The 21082-nt window shown below is 41.2% G+C and overlaps 1 protein-coding gene across 4 annotated transcripts in view; it reads left to right on the top strand.

Annotated features, from left to right (window-relative positions):
* The window catches only part of PIEZO2 (piezo type mechanosensitive ion channel component 2), a 257611-nt gene that overhangs the window by 71281 nt on the left and 165248 nt on the right, over window positions 1-21082 (top strand). For all 4 annotated transcript variants that reach the window (XM_042239280.2, XM_042239279.2, XM_060405256.1 and 1 more), the window contains exon 3: window positions 18589-18714. In XM_042239280.2, the coding sequence (XP_042095214.1) occupies window positions 18589-18714 (126 nt within the window). The remainder of the gene's footprint in view (window positions 1-18588; window positions 18715-21082) is intronic.

Below are 21082 nucleotides of genomic sequence, written 5' to 3'. Positions count from 1 at the left end.
GTTTATAAACTAACAAGTAGGAAAGGATGACTGTCTACTTTCTGGTTTAAAGATGTTTTCATGTGCATATGTGCACATGTGTTAGTCGCTCTGTTGTGCCCCACTCTTGGCAACCCCATAGACTATAGCCCACCAGGCTCCTCTGTCCATAGGGTCATATAATGAAGAATATAAAAACATCAACCTAAAATACCACCTGGACTGTCATCCTGAACTGTCTCATGAAGATCAGAAATTTATATTTAAACTGCCCACACAAGTATTCATATCTGTCTAATTATTAAATAGAAATCAAGCTTGCTTGAAAGTTGTTAGACTCTAGAGATGTGTAATAGGCTTTTCACAATGTCTGGAGGTGAGAGATGGGACCTACCAGTGCTGAGCTCTGTGCTGAGGAAGCGGACGACCCCTGGACACTTGTTCATGAACCTGTTGTACCTGAGGAAACCTGATCAGTAGACACTGTGGGTGGACATTTTGAGCTGATACTTAGATGTCACCATGAAGCCCTTAAGGAATTTGAAGAAGATGCTGAAAGGATGTCCTGAAGTTCTAAGGAACAATTATTCAGATTTATACACTCTTGAAAATATTTTACCTTTAAGAATGGAGCAAAGCCCTCTAATATCTCCCCTGGAACTTCTTTTTTCCCTTTTGCAAAAGAACAAGAATAATGAAACCATTGGTAATGAACCTGTTTCAGTTATATTCATATTTACATATATTTTTTGTGAACATAGATATATCAAGGATTATGGATTTAACTTTTCTTGGGGATACAAGTCAAAGAGCACCTAACTGCAGTCTGGGGAGGGGCCTGCTCCCTCGAAGGCCTTGGGGTAGGATCCCCTTCCTTATGCAGTTATAGCATCTGAACAGCAGAAAATAAGTGATAGAAAAGAAATAGGAATGCCCATAGCAAAATGTTTAGTTCTACTTAAAGTAGAATCCTAATTCTAATATATGAGCATTAAAGCACAATTACTAGCATATTTAAAATAAACATTATCCAGATATATGCAGTAATAAGGAATTTAGTAGCAATGGAAAGGAGATATTTAAATGTATATGAATACAAGTACACTGCAAAATGAATAGAATTAACATGCATTTATGCCTCCTTGCAGAGCCCTGCAATATACCTTTCTCTGCTCCAGACTTCAGCCTTTTTGGTTTGGCCTCACTGTGTGTTGGGCACATGGACTTGTGTCTGATAACAGTTTCATTTAATTGCATAATAACTTTATTCTCCCTGATCCCTATTTTATCCCTCCTTCTCCCCAGTAGTAACCACTAGTTTGTTCTCTGTATCTGTGAGTCTGCTTCTTTTTTTGTCACATTCACTAGTTTGTTGTATTTTTTTTAGATCCCACGTATAAGTGATACTATATAGTATTTGTCTTTCTCTAGTTTATCTGATAATCTTTAATTACTGGTGAAAAGCTGCACATTTGTTTGAGCCTTAAGCCTCTAGAACACTTTGTCACCCTCTCTGATACGTAAATCAATCATCTGTCCCCTCACCCCTTGGGAAACAGGAACACTTGCAGTTCAGGGACCTTGGGTTGTTTACCTTTGTCACCATGGCAACCAATGTATTGCTGGCATAAAGTGTGCAGCCATCAAGGGTTTAGGATGGATGGTGAATGATTAAGAGCTATGTGAATGATGGAGCTCTGAACCACGAAAGCAACGTGGAAACTCAAAAGTCAGAGCTAGCTGGTGGTCCAGAGGTTTCAGTTACCGAAGGTCAAAAGCCAGTGGACCAGAGAGAGATGGGGTGAGATGCAAAGACAGATGTGCATGGGCAGGCAGTTCCAGGACTGGGGTGGTCATCGTTAGACATGAAACATGCAGGCAGCCAGGAAGGGGTGCCATCACAAGAATTAAGTAGTCACTGGTGGAATGACCTCCTGAAGAGGTAGGCCTGTGTTTGTTTTCTTTTTATTACTTTTTGGCCATACTTTGAGGCATGTGGGATCTTCGTTCCCTGACCAGGGATTGAACCTGTGCCCCTGCAATGGAAGCTTGGGGTCTTGAACACTGGACCACCAGGAAGTCCCAGGCCTGTGTTTGACAATTGCTGTGACATCTCTTGGTTGGATAGATGCAGGCGTCCTAGTGTGCTGCCTATCTCAGTGTGGGGACAGCGTCTCAGAGACCAGCACAGGTCATCCCTGTGTCTGGAACACATCGCAGCCTCAGAAGGCAAAGCGAGTTTGGTAATTCTGTAGCTGAGCTGAAGAAAGGAGTCCTTTTCTGAAGGGAACATTTCTAGATTCAGAACATGTGATGCCTACTCAGTGGTGGCTGGGAAAGCTGTGGGTAACAGGAGACCTGGGTTTACATGTTCCTGTGTATATGCAGGTATTGGCCACTTGTCAAATACACCCCATATCTGCCAGGTGAGGAGGAAGCTGTGCCTCTGAAGGCAGTCAGGGGCTGGGGAACTCTGCTGGGGGGTGGGGTGGGGGAGGTTATATCCATGCCCGCATTTGCTATTTCTGCACAATTTGTGATCCTGTAGATCTGAGTTGCCTGTTGTGTGATTTTCCCTCCCTGAAGAACTCCTTTTTTGCATTCCTTACACAGAAAATCTGTTGGTTGCAAATCCACTCAGTTTTTGTCTTAAAATGGCTTTTGTGCTTGCCCTCATTTTTGAAGGACAGCTTCACTGGGTATATAATTTTTGATTGAAGAACTTTTCTGCTTCAACACCATGAATATGTCATTCCAACTTCTTCTGGCTTCCACAGTTTTTGGATGTCATATATCTTGTCATTATCCACTTTTACATGATGTGTTATTTATTTCCAGCTCTTTTAAGCTTTTTGTCTTTTCTGAGACTTTCAGTAGTCTGGTTGTGATGTATCCCAGGGTGAGTTGTCTTTGTTTTATTGCCCTTCGGGTTCTTTGAGATTCTTAGATTTCTGTAAAGGTGAGAACTGCAAAGGACATGAAGGACATTCTGGGTCTTGTTGTGGTGGTTTCACTGATGCAAACATTTGCCAAAACTCATTGCACTTTACTCTTAGCATCTATTCACCTCACTGTATGCAGCCTAGACAAGTGACTTAGAGCTTTAATGCAAAAAAAAGTGTAACCTATGGAAGCTGGATGTGTTGATTTTCCTTAATAAATGAGTCTATTAGACCTAAGTCTGGGGATTCAATTTGCCATTTCATTTCTGAGGACATTTAAAAAATCTCTGCACATTTTTTATCTTCTAAATGATATAAGTTCTGGTTAAAATGAAAAAAAAAAGGTAATGTAATAAAAAAGAAAGATACTTTAAAGTAATTTTCTAAACCATTAGGGGAGGATCTTCATACTAAGAAGATGTGCTCAACAGAAAAGTAATCTATGAAACTGAAAGGGACACATCTTGAGATCTGTGTGTGTGTGTGTGTGTGTGTGTGTGTGTGTGTGTGTGTGTGTGTGTGTGAAATAGAGAGAAAGGAAGTTAAGGAGGAAGGAAAAGATGAATGAACTTGAAGGTGATGGGAAGGAGGATTTGTGAATTTGGCTGCTCTATTTCATGGCAGATGTTGGGGTGTGGATGCAGGCCAGTAGGATAACACTAGGTAAATTTTTGAGCTCAAGGAGTTGAACTCTGCAGAAACACTTCACTTTCGTGCACTAATGTTCTGCTCCCCTCAGTCCTTCACCCTGTGTCAACGACTGTAAATTAACATATGACTTCTTCAGTTCACCTGTGACATTCCTTCTTCTGTTCATTCATTCAACCAATACTTGTGTGCTAACTGCCTGCTAAGCATTCTTTTATGCATCCGGAACACAGTGATCACAAGCAGGGCAAATAGGATTCTTGCACTTGTGTGCGTGTGTTTATGTGAGAGAGAATCAGGTGATAAGAGAAATAAAGGTGATTGGAACCAATGCACACAGCAGGGTCCTGTGACAAGGAGTCCCTGAGGTGAATGTGTCTGTTACAGCTTAAATGACCAATGAAGGCCTAAACATCACATCTCGGGTCTGAGCCAAAGGGACAGACAGGCATGTACCATCTACAGACAGAAGTTGCATTGTCTTCTTGCCAGTTTCCTAGGTAGGTGAAAAAATACCATGGGAGTCATTGAATGAAAAATTAACAAAAAGGCTGGTTTTCCAAAGTGGGCTGGGCTCTTTCTGGGGAGGCAAGTTGAGGACAGTCTGTGCCTCTCCCTGGAGCCCCCTGTGTGGATGACTCACTGTCCAGGACTCAAGAGTGCAGAGAACAAAGAGAAACAGGGCTGGCTGATGGCTGCCCCGCAGCCCTGCAGCCAGAGAGGGAAGCACGGGGCTGGGGAGATAAACACACCAGGTCACAAGGCAGTTAGTCATGGTCACCTGTGTGTGTTCCCCAAGGGAACAAGATGGTAACAATACAAACTGTCTCTCCTGCTGGGTCAGCAGGACAGGAAGACTCCCAGCCAGCAAAGCTGGACATCTTACTCCCGCCAAGAGCAGATGTGAACACAGCTCAATGAGGCATGTGTATGGTCTTTAGTCTGCACCTGGACCACTCCCTGGAGTGTGGAGACACCCCAGACCGAGGCTCTGACTCTCCATCAATGTGAAGCTGGAGGCAGTGGCTGTTCATGGCTGATGCTCAATCAGTGTGGAACCAAACTGGGCTTCCTGGCAAGAGAGGTAGAAGGGAAGGACAGGGCAGAGTCCCATGGGGTAGAAGGTAAGCCTTGTTTCCAAGTCATTGTTTTCCTAGAGGGACTGCAGGAGAGCTCCATGCAGGAAGCTAATGGCTGAAAGAATGAGTGATTGTGGGAGAGCTTGGTGCAGAAGACCCAGGAGGCTAACAACCAAAAGAATGCTCCCTGCGATCAGCCGGCCTCCAGGGGAATGGACTCTGTCACCTGGTGGTTTCCTCATTCCTTACCATTTGCAGGTCCCTTGGTGCAGAATTCCACAAACAGGCCTAGTGGTTCAACGAGCCCTACAAGGTCTTCTGGTCGGCTGTGCACACCCACAGGCACTGGGATCACTGCTCTGGGAGCAGCTCCTCTCCCACAGTTTTCACATCTTGTCATGTCCTTCTGGTGACATTGGATGGGAAGTGTCAAGCACTGTGCCAACGTTCAGGAGTGTTCCCAGGCTGTGATACTTCACTCCTGCCTTCTGGAGGCCTTTGGTCAATGTAGGATGTCACACATCTGTCCCCTAGGGTGACGTGTTGCCAAGGGCTCTCATCTGACAAAGCCTCCTTGCTGGAAGGTGGTGAGAATTTGGGCAGCAACATGTAGAAGGGTCTTTCCTCCTCTGAATGATAAACTAAGACAACGGAAGTTCTCAGAAATGCGACCCATGAACCTCAAAATTGCTTTTAAAAAGTGCTCCCTCTGGATTTCGACAGCTTGTTTTGCAGAGCAGATTTTAGGTGTGTACTATTTATTTTATATTTTTTTCCTTCCATATCCTCTCTGACCCAACTCCCCAAGGCTGCTGCTTGGTTGAAAGTAAACGTGTGGACAGCCAACCACACTTCTTATATTTTGAATCATCTTAAAAATGACTGAAGCATTTATTCTCAAATGGCTGCCCTCTGCTACACCTGGGCTGCAGTACAGTCCCTGAGGATTGAAGTTGGGGCACTGAGTAGTCTGACAAACATGTGACACCCCAGAATCAGGGGTGACGAGGGCTAGGATCTCCAGTCAGAAGCCACATCTGGTGAATATCTAAATTACTCCCTCTTTCTGCATGTTTTCCTCTGGACTTGGCAGGGTTTCCACCTACAGGGAGGCAGTGAGCAGTAAGGTTGGTCCCCGACTGCTGGCACCCCGGGGACTGACCACTGATAGCCCCTCTCCATGTGCCACGTGGAGACCCAGAGCTCCAGGCCTGGGCAGGGCATCTGTGCAGAAAGACGATGTGACAGTGGATGAACCATGCTCTACCTCACCTTCTCAGGCCTGGGAAGAGAAACACGGAGACCATCCAAAAACCTTGGACCCTTAGGTTCCAAGGGACAGAAGTTGTAACATAGTTAAAAAAAAAAGAAAAAGTAAAAGCAGCAAAAAATAGTGGTAACCCGCTTCTCTTTGTCCTATAGGTGGTTTACCGAATTGGCCCAAAGCACTAGCTCAGAGGTTTCACTTTTACATGAAAAGTTTTCCCAGCGTGAGTAAATATCATACACGTTCCTGATGCCCCCAGCCTTATTCAGCCTTATCCTGCCTTATCCTGCCTCCAGGAGAAAGGATGAGGCTCATGGCTTCCAGGAGGAAGGACGAGGCTCATGGCAGGGGAGGGTGGGGAGCTCTGCAGAGGGCAGGGCAGCTTCCTGACCCCTGCCTTTGAATCTGTTGGCTGAAGTCTGCCCTTGACTTCATGCAAAGGCACTGGCCACTCAACGAGAGGCCTCAGAGCTTGTGCCCTTGGAAACGCCTTTCTCTCTCTGAGTGGGGCTGGTTAATCAATTGATTGCATGAAGAGAATTCTTCATCTCCACGTTGGATGTTTGTATTGGCCTGCTGTCCGCCAAACCCGCCCACGCAGGGCCGTGAGAATGTGCTAGGAAAGCCTTTTTCTTTGGGTGCTTGAACTTGAGTTATTCAATTTGGCCTCTTTTCCATAGTTCAGCCTTTCAGACTTTAGCAGGAAATTTTCAGTGTGCTTATACAACGTCCTGTGTGTTTTAATACATTTCTACCTGAATAGCTTTCTTTTCCCCCCCTCTCATAGAACATCGCAACAAGACAACTACCTCATGACATTAAGAATCCAGTGTATATTTACAACTGGAGTTCTGAATGTTGGCTCGATTTCTTCTTGGGATTGGTGAAATTAGAGAAAGTGAAAGTGTGTGGTGGGTCCTCTCTGGGGAAGGCGGCCATGTGAAGGCCAGCGGTGGGCGCCAGTGTTTACGACCTGGTCAGGCTGAATCAACACCTGCTTTGTTTGTTCCCTGTGAATGGGACTGACCCTCAGACATCATGGAACCAGGGGGATGCCTGCTAGGCAATTTCTCGAATATCAGAACTCAGTAGCTTGCTTTTCTAACTTGCGAACGTTTTGCTTCAGCTTCTGTGGGGCTGAAGCACACAAACTACAGCCCCAGGGCCAAATCTACCTCTGTGTGAAAGTTGCTCAGTTGTGTCTGACTCTTTGCGACCTCATGGACTATCCAGTCAATGGAATTCTCCAGGCCAGAATACTGGAGTGGGTAGCCTGTCCCTTCTCCAGCGGATCTTCCTGACCCAGAAATTGAACCTGGGTCTCCGGCATTGCAGGCAGATTCTTTTCCAACTGAGCTATCAGGGAAGCCCAATCTACCTCTACTTATCAGCTTTTAAGATGATCTGCTTGAAAAAAATCGAGATAAATCATGACATTTGCGTGTTAACCTGACTTCAAGATTCCGTGCCCACAAATTAGGTTTTACTGGATCATGCATGGCCTTTATTGATGTGTTCACATATTGTCTGTGTGCTTTTACACAGGGAGGGCAGAACTGTGTCCTCATCTAAGATCTTTACTGGTCTGGTCCTTGGAGCTGGAGGATTTATTGTTAGAATTTTTAATTCAGTTGAAATCTTTGGCTCCTCCAACCTATTTTCATGCCCCAGTGTATTTTTACATATATTGTTTCCAACTAAACAAAGCTGTTACTTCCAATTTCTGTCCAACTTTTACCATCTTTATGGTGCACCCGGCCCTTCCTCTGCTCTTCGGTAGCATGTCTGATCTCACTGTGTTCTTGTTCTGTGCTGGAAGGCTGAAGTCTCAGCAAGGTGACTCTCACATAGGAGGCATCAAACACTTGTTTGTTTATGAATAAATTAACAAATGAACAGAAGACAATTCATCAAAATATTTCTTTCCCTGTTTATGCTGCTCTTCTGGAATTCCTAACCACGCATAAGTTGAATTCTCTCAGCCTACCCGTTGCATCTCCCAGCTACTGTTTAATTTCTTCCTTGTTAGTCTGTGTTGAGTTCTGAGTGAACTCTGTACTGCCATCCACTTCACTAAATTTATCTTTGCCTTGGTATCCAACCAAGCAATAGATACAGCTTAGTGTATCTATTTGGAGAAGGCAATGGCACCCCACTCCAGTGCTCTTGCCTGGAAAATCCCATGGATGGAGGAGCCTGGTGGGCTGCAGTCCACCGGGTCGCTAAGAGTCGGACACAACTAAGGGACTTCACTTCCACTTTTCACTTTCACGCACTGGAGAAGGAAATGGCAACCCACTCCAGTGTTCTTGCCTGGAGAATCCCAGGGATGGGGGAGCCTGGTGGGCTGCCATCTGTGGGTTCGCATAGAGTCGGACACGACTGAAGCGACTTAACAGCAGCAGCAGCAGTGTATCTACTGATGTAATTCACTAATTATATGGCTATGTTGTAAATTCCTAAGACATATAGTTGCTTTCGTCGGTGTTATCTTCTTCATTTCTGTTTGTAAAAAATAATTTCTTGTTTACATTTCAAGATTTAATTAATTTATTTTTTGAGGATCCCAAACAACTTAGTTTAAAGTCATTTTCAGCATGTTTCACAATTTTTAATTTTTGCTTTGGTGAATCCATGTCCCAGTCTTTTCTGGCTTTATGTTTCTTCATATGCTTTTTAAAATTTTTTAATCTTTTGGCCGTGCTGAGAGGCATGTAGGACCTTTGTCCCTGACCAGGGATTGAATCTGCCTCCCCTGCATTGGAAGTGCAATCTTAATCACTGGACCACCAAGGAAGTCCCTCTTTATATGCTTTTGAATTATGTTTTGTTTCCTCGTATTGAAAGAGAAGTTCTTCTTCTTTGTCTCATTCCTTCTCTCTCTCTCTCTGCTCTTATTCAAGCCCTTCCTCCACACCTCTGTGCTCATCTCTCCTTCTGACACTTTTGTGTTTTTCCCACCTGGACCCCTGGGGATGGAGAGTTAAGATGTGCCCTTGGATGATGCTGGGTATTCAGGCTTTCTCACTAGTCATACCTACAACCTCTGTCCTCCCTAATCTCCTTATAAACCATAGATGCTTTTCCAGCATCATTTTGAAAACTGGGGAGCTGTAACCCAAACCCCTGTTTTAATCAGTGATTCCTACAGTGGCCTCCTTGCTGACACTGAGCCTGTAATGAAATGCTCCCCAGGAAGCCCACTTTGGTCTCCAGTGTCTGCCTCAAGGATGCCTGCTCACAGCTTTTCATTTCTGTTCCATTTCTAACCTTAGAAATATTTATCTTGTGTGACTGACTGGTTATGTGTTTCTGGTGACCCTCTTGACAGTTTACCTATGATCTCTACATGTTTAGAGCCAAGAAAGTAGTTCTTACCATGAATTACTCTGTCACCTGGAAGCCCCCGGCTCTTGGAATTTTCTGGAATTGGAAGACCCCCACAACCTCATGCCCTCCCACTTGGTTCTTGCCTCACAGATATTTAGCCATGAGTTTCCTGCGAAGCTTTCCCTGTGCTGGGAAAAGTCCCTACTTCTAGGATGCTTATGGTCTGTCTGAGGCCATTCAGTGTCTAGAATCAGAAGGCCCAGTGGCCCAGCACGCTGTGGTCATGGTGCCAGTCTCCCATGGATATTCCTGACTGTAGGCCTGCAGCTGGTTCCTCCCTAGGGACTGCCTTCACCTGTAGGAAGCTGCAGGTAACACTCATCTGTAGGGACAGCCCACATCAAATTTCTGGTCAGCAATGGGGTGGGTGAGGTGCAAACACTTAGCCCTGTTGCCTCAGTCCTAGGTATCTGCGAAGGGCCATTCCCACTCCAGGCTTCCCAAGGACCAGCTGAGGGCCCCCTGGAGCTTCTTTCCAGGCCAGCATCTCCCCTGCCTCAGTCCTGCCCCTCACTCCCCTCTCATGTCCTTGCCTAGAGCTCTTCCCCCAGTAACTGTCTGCACAGCAGCCCCAACTCAGAGGCTGTCTCCTGGTAACCAGCCCAGGACAGCAACTCACACTGTAAGATACCAAGTGTTAGATACAGACATTATGCAATGTAGGGGTCAGAGGGAGGTCCTTGTGCTCAAGGTGGTAAGGAAAGATGTAGAAGCAACGAGACCTGGTCACAAGTGGTAAGTTTGGAAGCACGGGAGGAGTGGACACATGATACTGAAGGCTTCACATCCCCTTTCCTGGCCCCTCAGCCACCTCCCCACCAACCCTGCATACCCCAAGCACTGTTTTCTCTCTGATCATATCAGCTTTGGTGTGGAGAAACTTTTAGAAGAGATTACAACACTTTAAAACTTATTAAGTAATAGTACATAAAGCCAGAGTAATAAAGGATAGATCCAAATGGGAATGGAGAGGGGAAAATATTGTTTTGGCTTCAATAATCTGCCAACAACAAAATTGGAAATAGAGAACTGAGCTTTTGCAAAGGAGGATTAAGGGGCGGGGCACGGGGGAATTCCAAGTCCCACTTGGAGACATGCCGTGGAAGCTTCTGGTTCAGGCGGGAAGAATTCTGGGCGAATAAGCTCGTCGTTTATTCTTCCATTGCTTCTGCAGTGTTCCCAGAAAGCCTCTCTGACTCATTCTTTTTAGCAGAAAAGGGTTCTGAGCAGTGCTAGAATGATGGCCTCGCTGAGATTTCAAACAGCTTATGTGGTCAGTGTGTATTTCTTCTCTCCATTCGTATTAGTTTTGTGCCAATGAAATGGCACAAAACTTCTTGTAAGTCAGATGTTGAGTGTTAGCACCTTCTTATACTTAGCCTTGAAGCCTGACTGTCCAGTGTGTTTTGAAGTTGCAGCATTCTCTTTCCAGATAACTCATGCTAAGTCAATTCAGTGGTGGCTCAGACGGTAAAGCGTCTGCCTGCAATGCGGGAGACCCGGGTTCGATTCCTGGGTTAGGAAGATCCCCTGGAGAAGGAAATGGCAATCCACTCCAGCACTCTTGCCTGGAAAATCCCATGGACGGAGGAGCCTGATAGGCTGCAGTCCATGGGGTCGCAAAGAGTCAGACACGACTGAGCAACTTCACTTTGTGAGCCTATGGACCATAGCCCTTTAGGCTCCTCTGTCCATGGGATTCTCCAGGAAAGAATATTGAAGATCTCCCTCCAGGGGATCTTCCTGACCCAGGGATTGAACCCGCATCTCCTGTGGCTTCTGCATTGCAAGCGGATTCTTTTACCACTGAGCCACCAGGAAGCCTAATAGGTATTTATATTCAATCTCATTTTGAAGAGAAAAAGAAAAAAGTTTTATGTATCAACTTGCTTTTCATTTCTTCTGTCTGGAGCCTAAAGTTATGGGCGATTCATAAAATAGAAATACCTGCTTTCCAAGTATTTTTTTCTAAATGCCATGTATATAGGCCACATGGTGCTTCTACTATGTCTTTCTAAATAAATTGTAGTCAGATAATAAAAGTATCTTGGGGAAGGCTAAAGGAGACTTTAAAAAGTATTTTTTAAAAGAACCTTTTCAAACTCTGTATTTATAAAGAATTTGCATTTAATTAATTAACTTGGGGGCTTCCCTGGCAGCTCAGTTGGTAAAGAATCTGCCTGTAGTGCAGGAAACCTGGGTTCAACTCCTGGGTTGGGATGATCCTCTGGAGAAGGAAATGGCAACCCACTCCAGTATTCTTGCCTGGAAAATCCTATGGAAAGAGGAGCCTGGCAGACTACAGTCCGTGGGGTCACAAGTCAGACACGACTTAGTGACTAAACCACTATCCATAAAACCATATCAGTGAATTTTTTTGCTGTTTCATTCTCACCACGAAGAAGATTGCACAAGGCTCAGAGTGCTTCTGCAAGAACTGCTCAAATAGGGGGATGCATTGCTTCTTAATAAGAAAATTTCCAGATTATCTTATAGCCATGGGAATCATAGATCTTTCATATTAAAAGTCACCTTTAACATCACATGAAACCATTGATCAGAAGTGGTGACTATAGCAATAACCTCTGAATTCTTTCAAGAGTGTAATAAATGAGGAGCTAGATTTATGTTTAAATCCCAGTTCTTGGATGGAGTCTATGGAGTAACTGTTGTCTTTTTTAAAGCTCTATTTGAGGAAATATATTAAAAACAAACAAAATCAGTCAAAAAAACCCAAGTTAAAGTTAATTGGAAAAACTCTTTTTCCTTCTTGTTATTTATTCCTTCCATTAATGTTGAATTTCTTCTGCTTAATAACAAGAGAAAACAGTGTATAATTATTCAGGTTGGTGCCATGTCATGCTGGCCATGAATTGCCTATTTTGTGAATCTTCTATCTGAGTTACTTTGAGAAATCATCTTGAAGTTAGTGTGTATATATATATATATATATATATATATATGATTTCTTTTAAATATATGCCCCATTTTCTTATGATTCTCTTTATGAATTATTATTTATTAGGTGACATAGCTTTGGATAATTCATATTTCATGTATAAATAAGAGTGAGTACTCAAAACACATGGGCAACATAACACCCTCAATTATTCCTGTGCACACAAAATACTTCAAAAACCAGAAAAACAGAGATCATTTCTAGAAATACCCTGAGTTAATTGGAGCATGGCTGTAATTGGGGTGTGTGTATGTGAGTGTGTGTATGTGTGTGTGTGAAAGAACAAGTATCTTTTTACCCTTTCCTGTTGCTCTTACTCATGACTGGGGTTCCATATTTCCCTTTCATATCATTGCCCTTCAGCCTGAAGAAACTACATTCATGCTTCTTTTGGAGCAGATCTCCAGGTGACAAATACTCTCTATTTTCCTTCATCTGAAAAGGTCTTCATTTGCCTTCATTCCTAAAGGATGTTTTCATAGGGTATAGAATTCTGGGTTCGTAATTCTTTTCCTTCATAACTTTAAATATGTCTTTCCAGCTATCCTGGTCTTCATCATTTATGATGAAAAACACATAGTAATTCAAACTGCTGTCCCCCTGTGTGTAATGTGACATTTTCTTCTCTCTGCTTTCAGAGTTTTTCTTTACCTTGGGTTTCTAGCAGGTTGGTTATTCTGAGTCTGGCATGGTTTTTTCAAGTTCATCCTTTTTAGGGTTTGCTGAGCTTGTTGAATGTATAGATTATGTCTTCAAAAAATTTGGGGAACTTTTGACTCTCATCCAATCTTTTTTCTGCACTAGTCTCTCCTCCCCTTCAGTAAACCTAATGACAGAAATGACTCAAACATGGACCTTTGATCCTTTGATCTGAGGCCTGAGAACCTATGAATTTTTTTCCAATCTTTTACTCTCTGATATTCACAGTGGATAATTCCTATTAATCTCTTCAAGTTACTGGCTTATTTCTTTATCATCTCTACTTTACCATTGAGTCCATCAAGTGAATTTTAAATTTCAGATACTTTTTTTTTTCAATTCTAAATTTCTCTTTTTTTTCTGTTTCTCTACTGACAGCTTCCATCTTTCCATTAATTTCAAGATTGTTTACCTTGAGCTCATGGAGTGTGGTTGTAATGGATGTTTTAAAGTCATTTTCTAATAATTTAAACATCTGGATAATTTCAAGATTGACTTTATTGTCTTTTCTCTTGGGACTTGGTCATATTTTCCTGGTGTTTTCTATGCCAAGTAATATGGGTTTATATCCTGGTCACTTTGAATATTATGTTATGAATCACTGGGTCATCTTAAATCCTCTGGAGAAAGTTGGTTTCCCCCCTCCCCTCCTTTGTTTCTCTGTTTCCAGCAGGCAATCAGTCTGGTTGGTTTCAGCTCATAAGCTTTGTCTCACTTTCTGTGACTGGTGGTTCCAATGTCAGTTAGTTCTCAAAACTGCTTTTCTATTTGGGCCTTCCCTGCACATGCATCCCTCAGGGGTCAGTCTGGGACCCATGTGGTTCTTTATATTGTAATTCAGTTCTCAAAGCTCCTTTGGGTCTATTGCACACATGTGTAGCTTGGGGGTGAGACCAGGACTTGTACTGGTTTATAACAGAATTAGAGGATTCCCATTTAGTCTTCAGCTCTTGAGACCCCTTTCCCCAGTTCCCCTGGTCAGAGAGATGGAATGGGGTGGGGGAGACTTGATGTCTTCAAGGCAGGATCTAGTCTGAAACCAGGAGTCTTTGGGGCAGGATCAGGAGGGAAAAAAAGCGTTTTGAAAGAGTATATATTTGATGGTCTTATACTCCAGTTAATTAATTTAGTCAACCCACTCCAGTACTCTTGCCTGGCAAATCCCACGGACGGAGGAGCCTGGTGGGCTGCAGTCCATGGGGTTGCTGGGAGTCAGACATGACTGAGTGACTTCACTTTCACTTTGCACTTTCATGCGTTGGAGAAGGAAATGGCAGCCCAGTGTTCTTGCCTGGAGAATCCCAGGGATGGGGGAGCCTGGTGGGCTGCCATCTATGGGGTCGCGCAGAGTCGGACACGACTGAAGCGACTTAGCAGCAGCAGCAGCATTGTTAGTTTGGAAGACGTTATAGGGTTGGAACAAGATAGATACAACAAAGTCCTACTCTATAGCATATGGAATTGTATTCAATATCATGTAATAACTTACAATATAAAAGAACCTCAAAAAGAATATATGCAGTGTAAGAATTAATTAACTAATTGATTAAATTTTCTGTGTTTTAAAAGACAATCTTATATAGGCAAACATCCTTCAAAAGTAAAAAAGGAAGAAGTAATAGAGGAAATGAGTAACAAAAAGCTATGACATATAGAAAAGTATAGCTAAATATATCCTTATCCCTGATAAGGCTCTAGCCTTATCAGTAAATATTTTAATATAATTGGATTAAACTCTGCAATGAAAGATAAAGGTAGCAGAATGCATAATAAAATTTAATCCAATTATGTATTATCTACAGGAGATTCATTTAAAATCCAAAGAAGAGTTGGTTGAAAGTGAAAGGATAGATGTCCTAATAATAACCAAAGCAGTAATAAGTAAAAAGTAAAGTATAACAAATGATAACCAAAAAAGTACTGAGGTGGCTACATTAATATTAGACAAAATATATGTTGAGTCAAAAATCTTTACAAAAGGACATTTTATATTGATAAAAGGTCAATTCAAGAAGATGTAACAATTATAAACATTTACTCAACAAACAGCAGAGCCCAAAAATATATGCATCAAGCAAATTGGCAGACTTAAAGGGAGAAATAATCATACAGTTCAGTTCAATCGCACAGTCGTGTCCGACTCTTTGCGACCCCATGAATTGCAGCACGCCAGGCCTCCCTGTCCATCACCAACTCCTGGAGTTCACTCAAACTCATGTGCATCGAGTCAGTGATGCCATCCAGCCATCTCACCCTCTGTCTTCCCCTCCTCCTCCTGCCCCCAATCCTTCCCAGCATCAGAGTCTTTTCCAATGAGTCAACTCTTTGCATGAGGTGGCCAAAGTATCGGAGCTTCAGCGTTAGCATCATTCCATCCAAAGAACACCCAGGACTGATCTCCTTTAGAATGGATTGGTTGGTAATAACTGGCTATTTCAATAGCCCACTTTCAATACTGGAGAGAACACCTAAATAGAGGAATGATGAAGAAAAAGAAGACTTGAACAATTGTATAAACCAACTAGGCCCAACAGATAAATATGAAACCTTCCACTCAACACTAGGAGGATACATATTATTCTCAAGTTTATATGAAATATGCTCCCAGGTGGACCATATGTTAGATCATGAAAAAATTCTCAGGAAATTTAAAAAGATTGAAAGCATACAAAGTATCTTCTCGAAGTACAATGGAATGAAACTAAGAAATTAATAACAGAAGGAAAATTGGAAAATTCATAGGTCTATGGAAATTAAACAATGTATTCTTAGACACCAGCAAGTCCAAGAGATAACTACAAGGGACATTTAAGATTATTTAAAGGATTTCTCTGGTGGTGCAGTGGTTAAGACTCTGTCTGCCAATGAAGAGGACAGGTTTGATCCTTGGTCAGGGAAGATTCCACATACCACAGAACAACTAAGCCTGTACATCACAGCTACTGAGCTTGAGCTCTAGAGCCTGTGAGCCGCAAATACCAAGCCCATGTGCTGAAAACCACGCCTGTGCTCCGCAACAAGGGAAGCCACCACAATGAGAAACCCACGCACTGTGAAGGGTAGCCCCCGACTCACCGCAACTAGAGAAAGCCAACACAAAGCAATGAAGACTCAGCACAGCCTTAAATAAATAAATAAATAAATAAATAAATTTAAAATGGTATGAAGAGAGTAATCTATACATATATATAAAAAAGAATACTTTAAAGGCAAATGGAAACAAAACATAACATGCTAAAACTTATTGGATGCACAAAAGCAGTGTTCAAGGGGGAATTTATAGCTGTAAACAACTGTATTGAAAAAAAAAAGAATGATCTTAAATCAATAACCTAGATTTATACCTTAAGGAGTGGAAAGGAATTAAACCTCAAACCAGCAACAGGAAGGAAGATATAAAGATGAGAGCAGAGCTAAGTGAAACAGAGACTAGAAAAACCATAGTGAGAATCAGCAAAACCAAAAGTTGGTTCTTTGAAAAGTTCAACAGAATTGACAGACCCTTAACTAAACTTGAAAATCAAAAATGAAACAAAATGAAGCATTTTAGTTATATTTTATAACAGTTTAGACCTTTAAGCTTCAACTTTAAGGCCAATTATCTGTTCTTTTCAGGACTTACTGATTGAAGGGGCCCACCCAGATAATCAAGGAAAAATATGTTAAAGTCAGTTCATTACAGACTTCAACAGTATCTTAAACTCACAGCAACATTTGATCAGTGTTACATTATACTGACACCTTGACAAAGCCATTACAATATAGTTTTGTTTGCTAATTTATGCCATATCTTGCTTTCTATTTGATTACTGCCAACACAGAGGAGCTATAGTTACTTTTGCAAGACGATGTTGCATCTGAATCATTTTTGTGTGTTTTTTCTAATAATTGGTCTGTGGATTAAGTTTGACATCCTATATTGATGATAAAGTCATCTGCAAATGATTCCATTTGATTACATTACTGGCAAATAATTCTAGTTATTACAACTCTTCTTTCTTTTTCTTATCTTACAACACTGGCCAGTATACCTAGTGATATAAATGATGAGGGTTTCAGGTGTCCTTGGTATTTCTCTGATATTAATACAACTATGTCCACAGTTCTACCAGAAACAAGATATTTGCTTTAGTTATGGTATAAATTCTTTATTATCTTAAGGCCATTTCCTTCTATTCCCAGTCTTCAGAGTATTATATTGTCATAAACAGATTTTGAACTTAATGAAATTATTCTATGTATCTATTAACAAAATCATCAAATCAGCCTACCAGTGTATGACTTAACATTACAGATTTTGTTACTATTAAGCCACATTTGTTTTTCTGCAACAAAGCTTATTTTGATGTATTTTTTTAACTTCAGATTCCTTTTACTGTCTATATATTTCCCTTGAACTTTACTTTTAAAAACTTTTTTTACAGTAGGCCCTTTTTGGTTATCTCTGTACGTGCTGATTCCAAACTCCTAACTGTCTTGCTCCCTACCCCCCGCTTCTCCCTGGTTACCATAAATTCATTCTCTAAGTCTGTGAGTCTGTTTCTGTTTTGTAAATAAGTTCATTTGCATCATTTTTAAAATTTTAGCTTCCACATATTAAGTTATGTCATATGATATTTGTCTTTGACTTGGTTCACTTAGCGTTGTGTTTTACTTTGCTATTTCAGCTGGTGAGCAAATACTGTTTTCAAATAATTTGTGTCTCTATTCATAAGTGAAATGGCCTTTTAATTTCCTTCCCTTTTCTAGCCTTATTTAATTTTGAAATTAAACTTACTCTAAATTGTAAAATGTTTTAGGCAGCTTTCCTTCTTTTTCTACTCTCTCGAACTACTTTTATAAGATAGGGATTATCTGTTCCTTCAAAGTTGGCAGAACTCCCTTATAAAGCTTTCTGGACCAGAGGCTTTTTAGTGGTTCCATTCTGTGGTAACATATCCTATGATAAGGGCTTCCCAGGGGCGCAGTGATAAAGAATCCCCTTGCCAATGCCAGAGCTGCAGGAGATGAGGTTCAAATCCCTGGGTCGGGAAGATCCCCTGGAGTAGAAAACGGCAACCCACTTCAATATTCTTGCCAGGATAATCCCACGGACAGAGAAGCCTAGCACGCTTTGGTCCATGGGGTCACAAAGAGTCAGACACACCTGGGCACACAAACATGTAAGCAAGCATCCTGTGATAAACACATTTTCAATCAGTGTCAATCATATAATTTTACAAAGGTAATAAGTTGCTTTTAGCTTTAAACTAATAATTAAGAGAGTCACTATTACATTTCATATACGTTTGGGTCATTCTGTAGAACAGATTGCTGTGCTGTGCTTAGTCACTGAGTTGTGTCTGACTCTGCTACCCCATGGCCTACAGCCCGTCAGGCTCCTCTGTCCATGGGGATTCTCCAGGAAAGAACACTGGAGTGGGTTGCCATGCCCTTCTCCAGGGGATCTTCCCAACCTAGGGCTCGAACCCAGGTCTCCCACATTTCAGGCGGATTCTGTACTGTCTGAGCCACCAGGGAAGCATAGAACAGATTGTGTAGACACATCTCCTAAGTGAACTTATGGGAAGGTCAGAGCTTGTGGTCATCCTAGCTTCACTCACGTCTCCCTGCTCTCCTCCCCAGGACACACGGGACGGTTGTTAAAGTCTCTGTGCTTCACCAGTCTCTCCTTCCTGTTGCTGCACATCATTTTCCACATCACGTTGGCGAGTCTGGAGGCACAGCACCGCATCGCACCTGGTTACAACTGTGAGTATGATGGGGCCTTTTTATCATGCTGTGAACATGCCTAACAAAGCTATGAGTTGTGACATTCATAGAAATCTAGGCAACGATTACATTAAAAAAAAAAAAACTGTGGCAGTTTTTGGTCATTTGTCAACCTCATGCATTATGCTGCTGCTGCTGCTAAGTCGCTTCAGTCGTGTACGACTCTGTGCGACCCCATAGACGGCATTATAAATATATACAAAGAAATTCGTGTGCCTTGACAATGGGGTAATGCGAATGCCTTAATTAATGCATCTTCAACACATATTAGCTACTAGACTCCAATCTGTATGTAACACACTATGGCTGGATGTAGTCTAAAAAAAAAAATCGAGATTTACATACAGACCCTAGAACTTTCATTACAGCTAGTGAGATGAGACAGGTACTATATGTACCAGGATAAATAAGAGTATAAAAGTTGAATAACATTATACAACAGTGACCTCAATCCATTTCTAAAGCATAGTGTAAGATTTCGCTCATCTTTATGGGGAAAAAGTAAACGACAGTTTCTTTTTCAAACTGGGATTACTTTTTGCTATTCATAATAAAATGATATATCTTACACACGAAACCTTATATTTTAAGGTTTTGATCTGAAAAGGTCAACACATATATGCTTTATCTAGGTAGTATCATCTTTCTAAAATTAATCTACTATCAGATAAATTCTACTCCTGTTTTTGTAGAACGTTTGTTTGTCATTTGAAAAAAAAAAAAAACAGAAGGATTTCAAAGAGATGGAAGACAATCCATATGTTTTAAGTTAAACCTGAAGAAATCCTGAGATGTTTGGAAAAGACTAAATTAATAGTTTTACGTTGTCAGTTTTTCACTGAGGAACTCGTTTGTGGGTTTGAAATTTCCTGATCTTTCATAAGTGCAAGCACAAGTAAAAAAAGTAAACCAACCCTTCCCAGGAAAATAAAAAGAGATTAAAATTCTTCATGGATCAAAGAATATTAGCATAAATGTAGTGAGAGACTCTTTAATAAAATCCAGAGTTATAGATTATTCATTATCCCTCACTGCATAACTTTCAGAGGGCTAAACTTCACACAGCTAAGTTAGTGTTCATTTTGGCCATTTTATTAAGTGCCCAGGCCCTTGGATAATAATGCCTATCAAAGTGATTCTTGGTTTAAGATCTATGAATTAAGATATGTTTTTTAAAAGACTTAGAACTCATATACCATAAAATTCACCAATTTAAGGAATGCAACTCAGTGGTTTTTAGGTTGTGCACCCACTACTACTCTCTAATTCCAGAAACCTCTTATCACCCCAAGAAGAAACCCTGCACCACTGAACACCATACATCCTTCTTTCCCTCTCCACGCATTCCTAGGCAACCACTAATTTACCTTCTGACTCTGGTGGGTTTACCTGCTCTGGGCTTTTCATCCAAACAGAATTGCATTATGTCTGTGTCTGACTTCTTTTATTCAACGTAATGTTTTCAGGGTTCATCTATGTTGTATCTATATTAGGACTTCATCCCTTTTCATGGCTGAATAATATTCCATTGTTACAATGTGGTTTTAATGTCTGATGAAAGTCACATCATTATTAAAAACTTGATAAAATACAATGTTTAAATAATGGTACTTTAGTTATATTATTAATATGATAAGAAGCATTTATTGCACGTGGCCAGATTCAGGTCTTTTTGAACTTAGTAGAAGTGTTACCAGTGTTATTTTTTACTGTTCCTGAATCAAAAATCCTTTGGGTAGGTCCTAATCAGGCATTCCCAGAGCGAGAAGGAGGGATTTTTTAACCGTAAGTATTTTCTGAACAACTTGCTACTTTCCCCACAATAAAAACTGAATTTGAAGCAAAAAAGGTAGGTGTGAGAGGAAGAACATGGAAAAATTATTTGATACATAGCATCCAGATGAGATTCCATAATCCAATTATATAGTGTTATATATTCTGTATATATAATGTTTTGACATCAAAATTTTATTTGCTTTCTCTTGAGTAATAACTCATACCATAGCAATGTAGAAAATAAAATTTCTTTGCTTTAAAAAAGGGTATTTCATAAATAATAAGTTATCTTTATCACTGAAAGTATTTAATCACAAGATATATACAACTGATCAGATTTTTCAAACTTGAGTTTACAAATATATAGCTTGCTTGTGTCTGCAAATACTGTTTGGTGTTGAGTGATATTGTAGACAGAACTGTGCTGGAGGGTGTCTAGATTAGGATGTGAACACATAATTTCCTCTGATCCAAAGTCTAGGTATTTCTATTTTTATTCAAAATAGTATTTGCAACAGTTCTACAAAGGTCAAAACAAAAATAAAATGTGAAATGCTAAGACTGTGTTCCA

Source organism: Ovis aries, chromosome 23 (genome assembly GCF_016772045.2).
Source record: "Ovis aries strain OAR_USU_Benz2616 breed Rambouillet chromosome 23, ARS-UI_Ramb_v3.0, whole genome shotgun sequence".
NCBI classification, from domain to species: Eukaryota; Metazoa; Chordata; class Mammalia; order Artiodactyla; family Bovidae; genus Ovis; species Ovis aries.
This window is presented reverse-complemented; position numbering and strand designations above follow the sequence as displayed.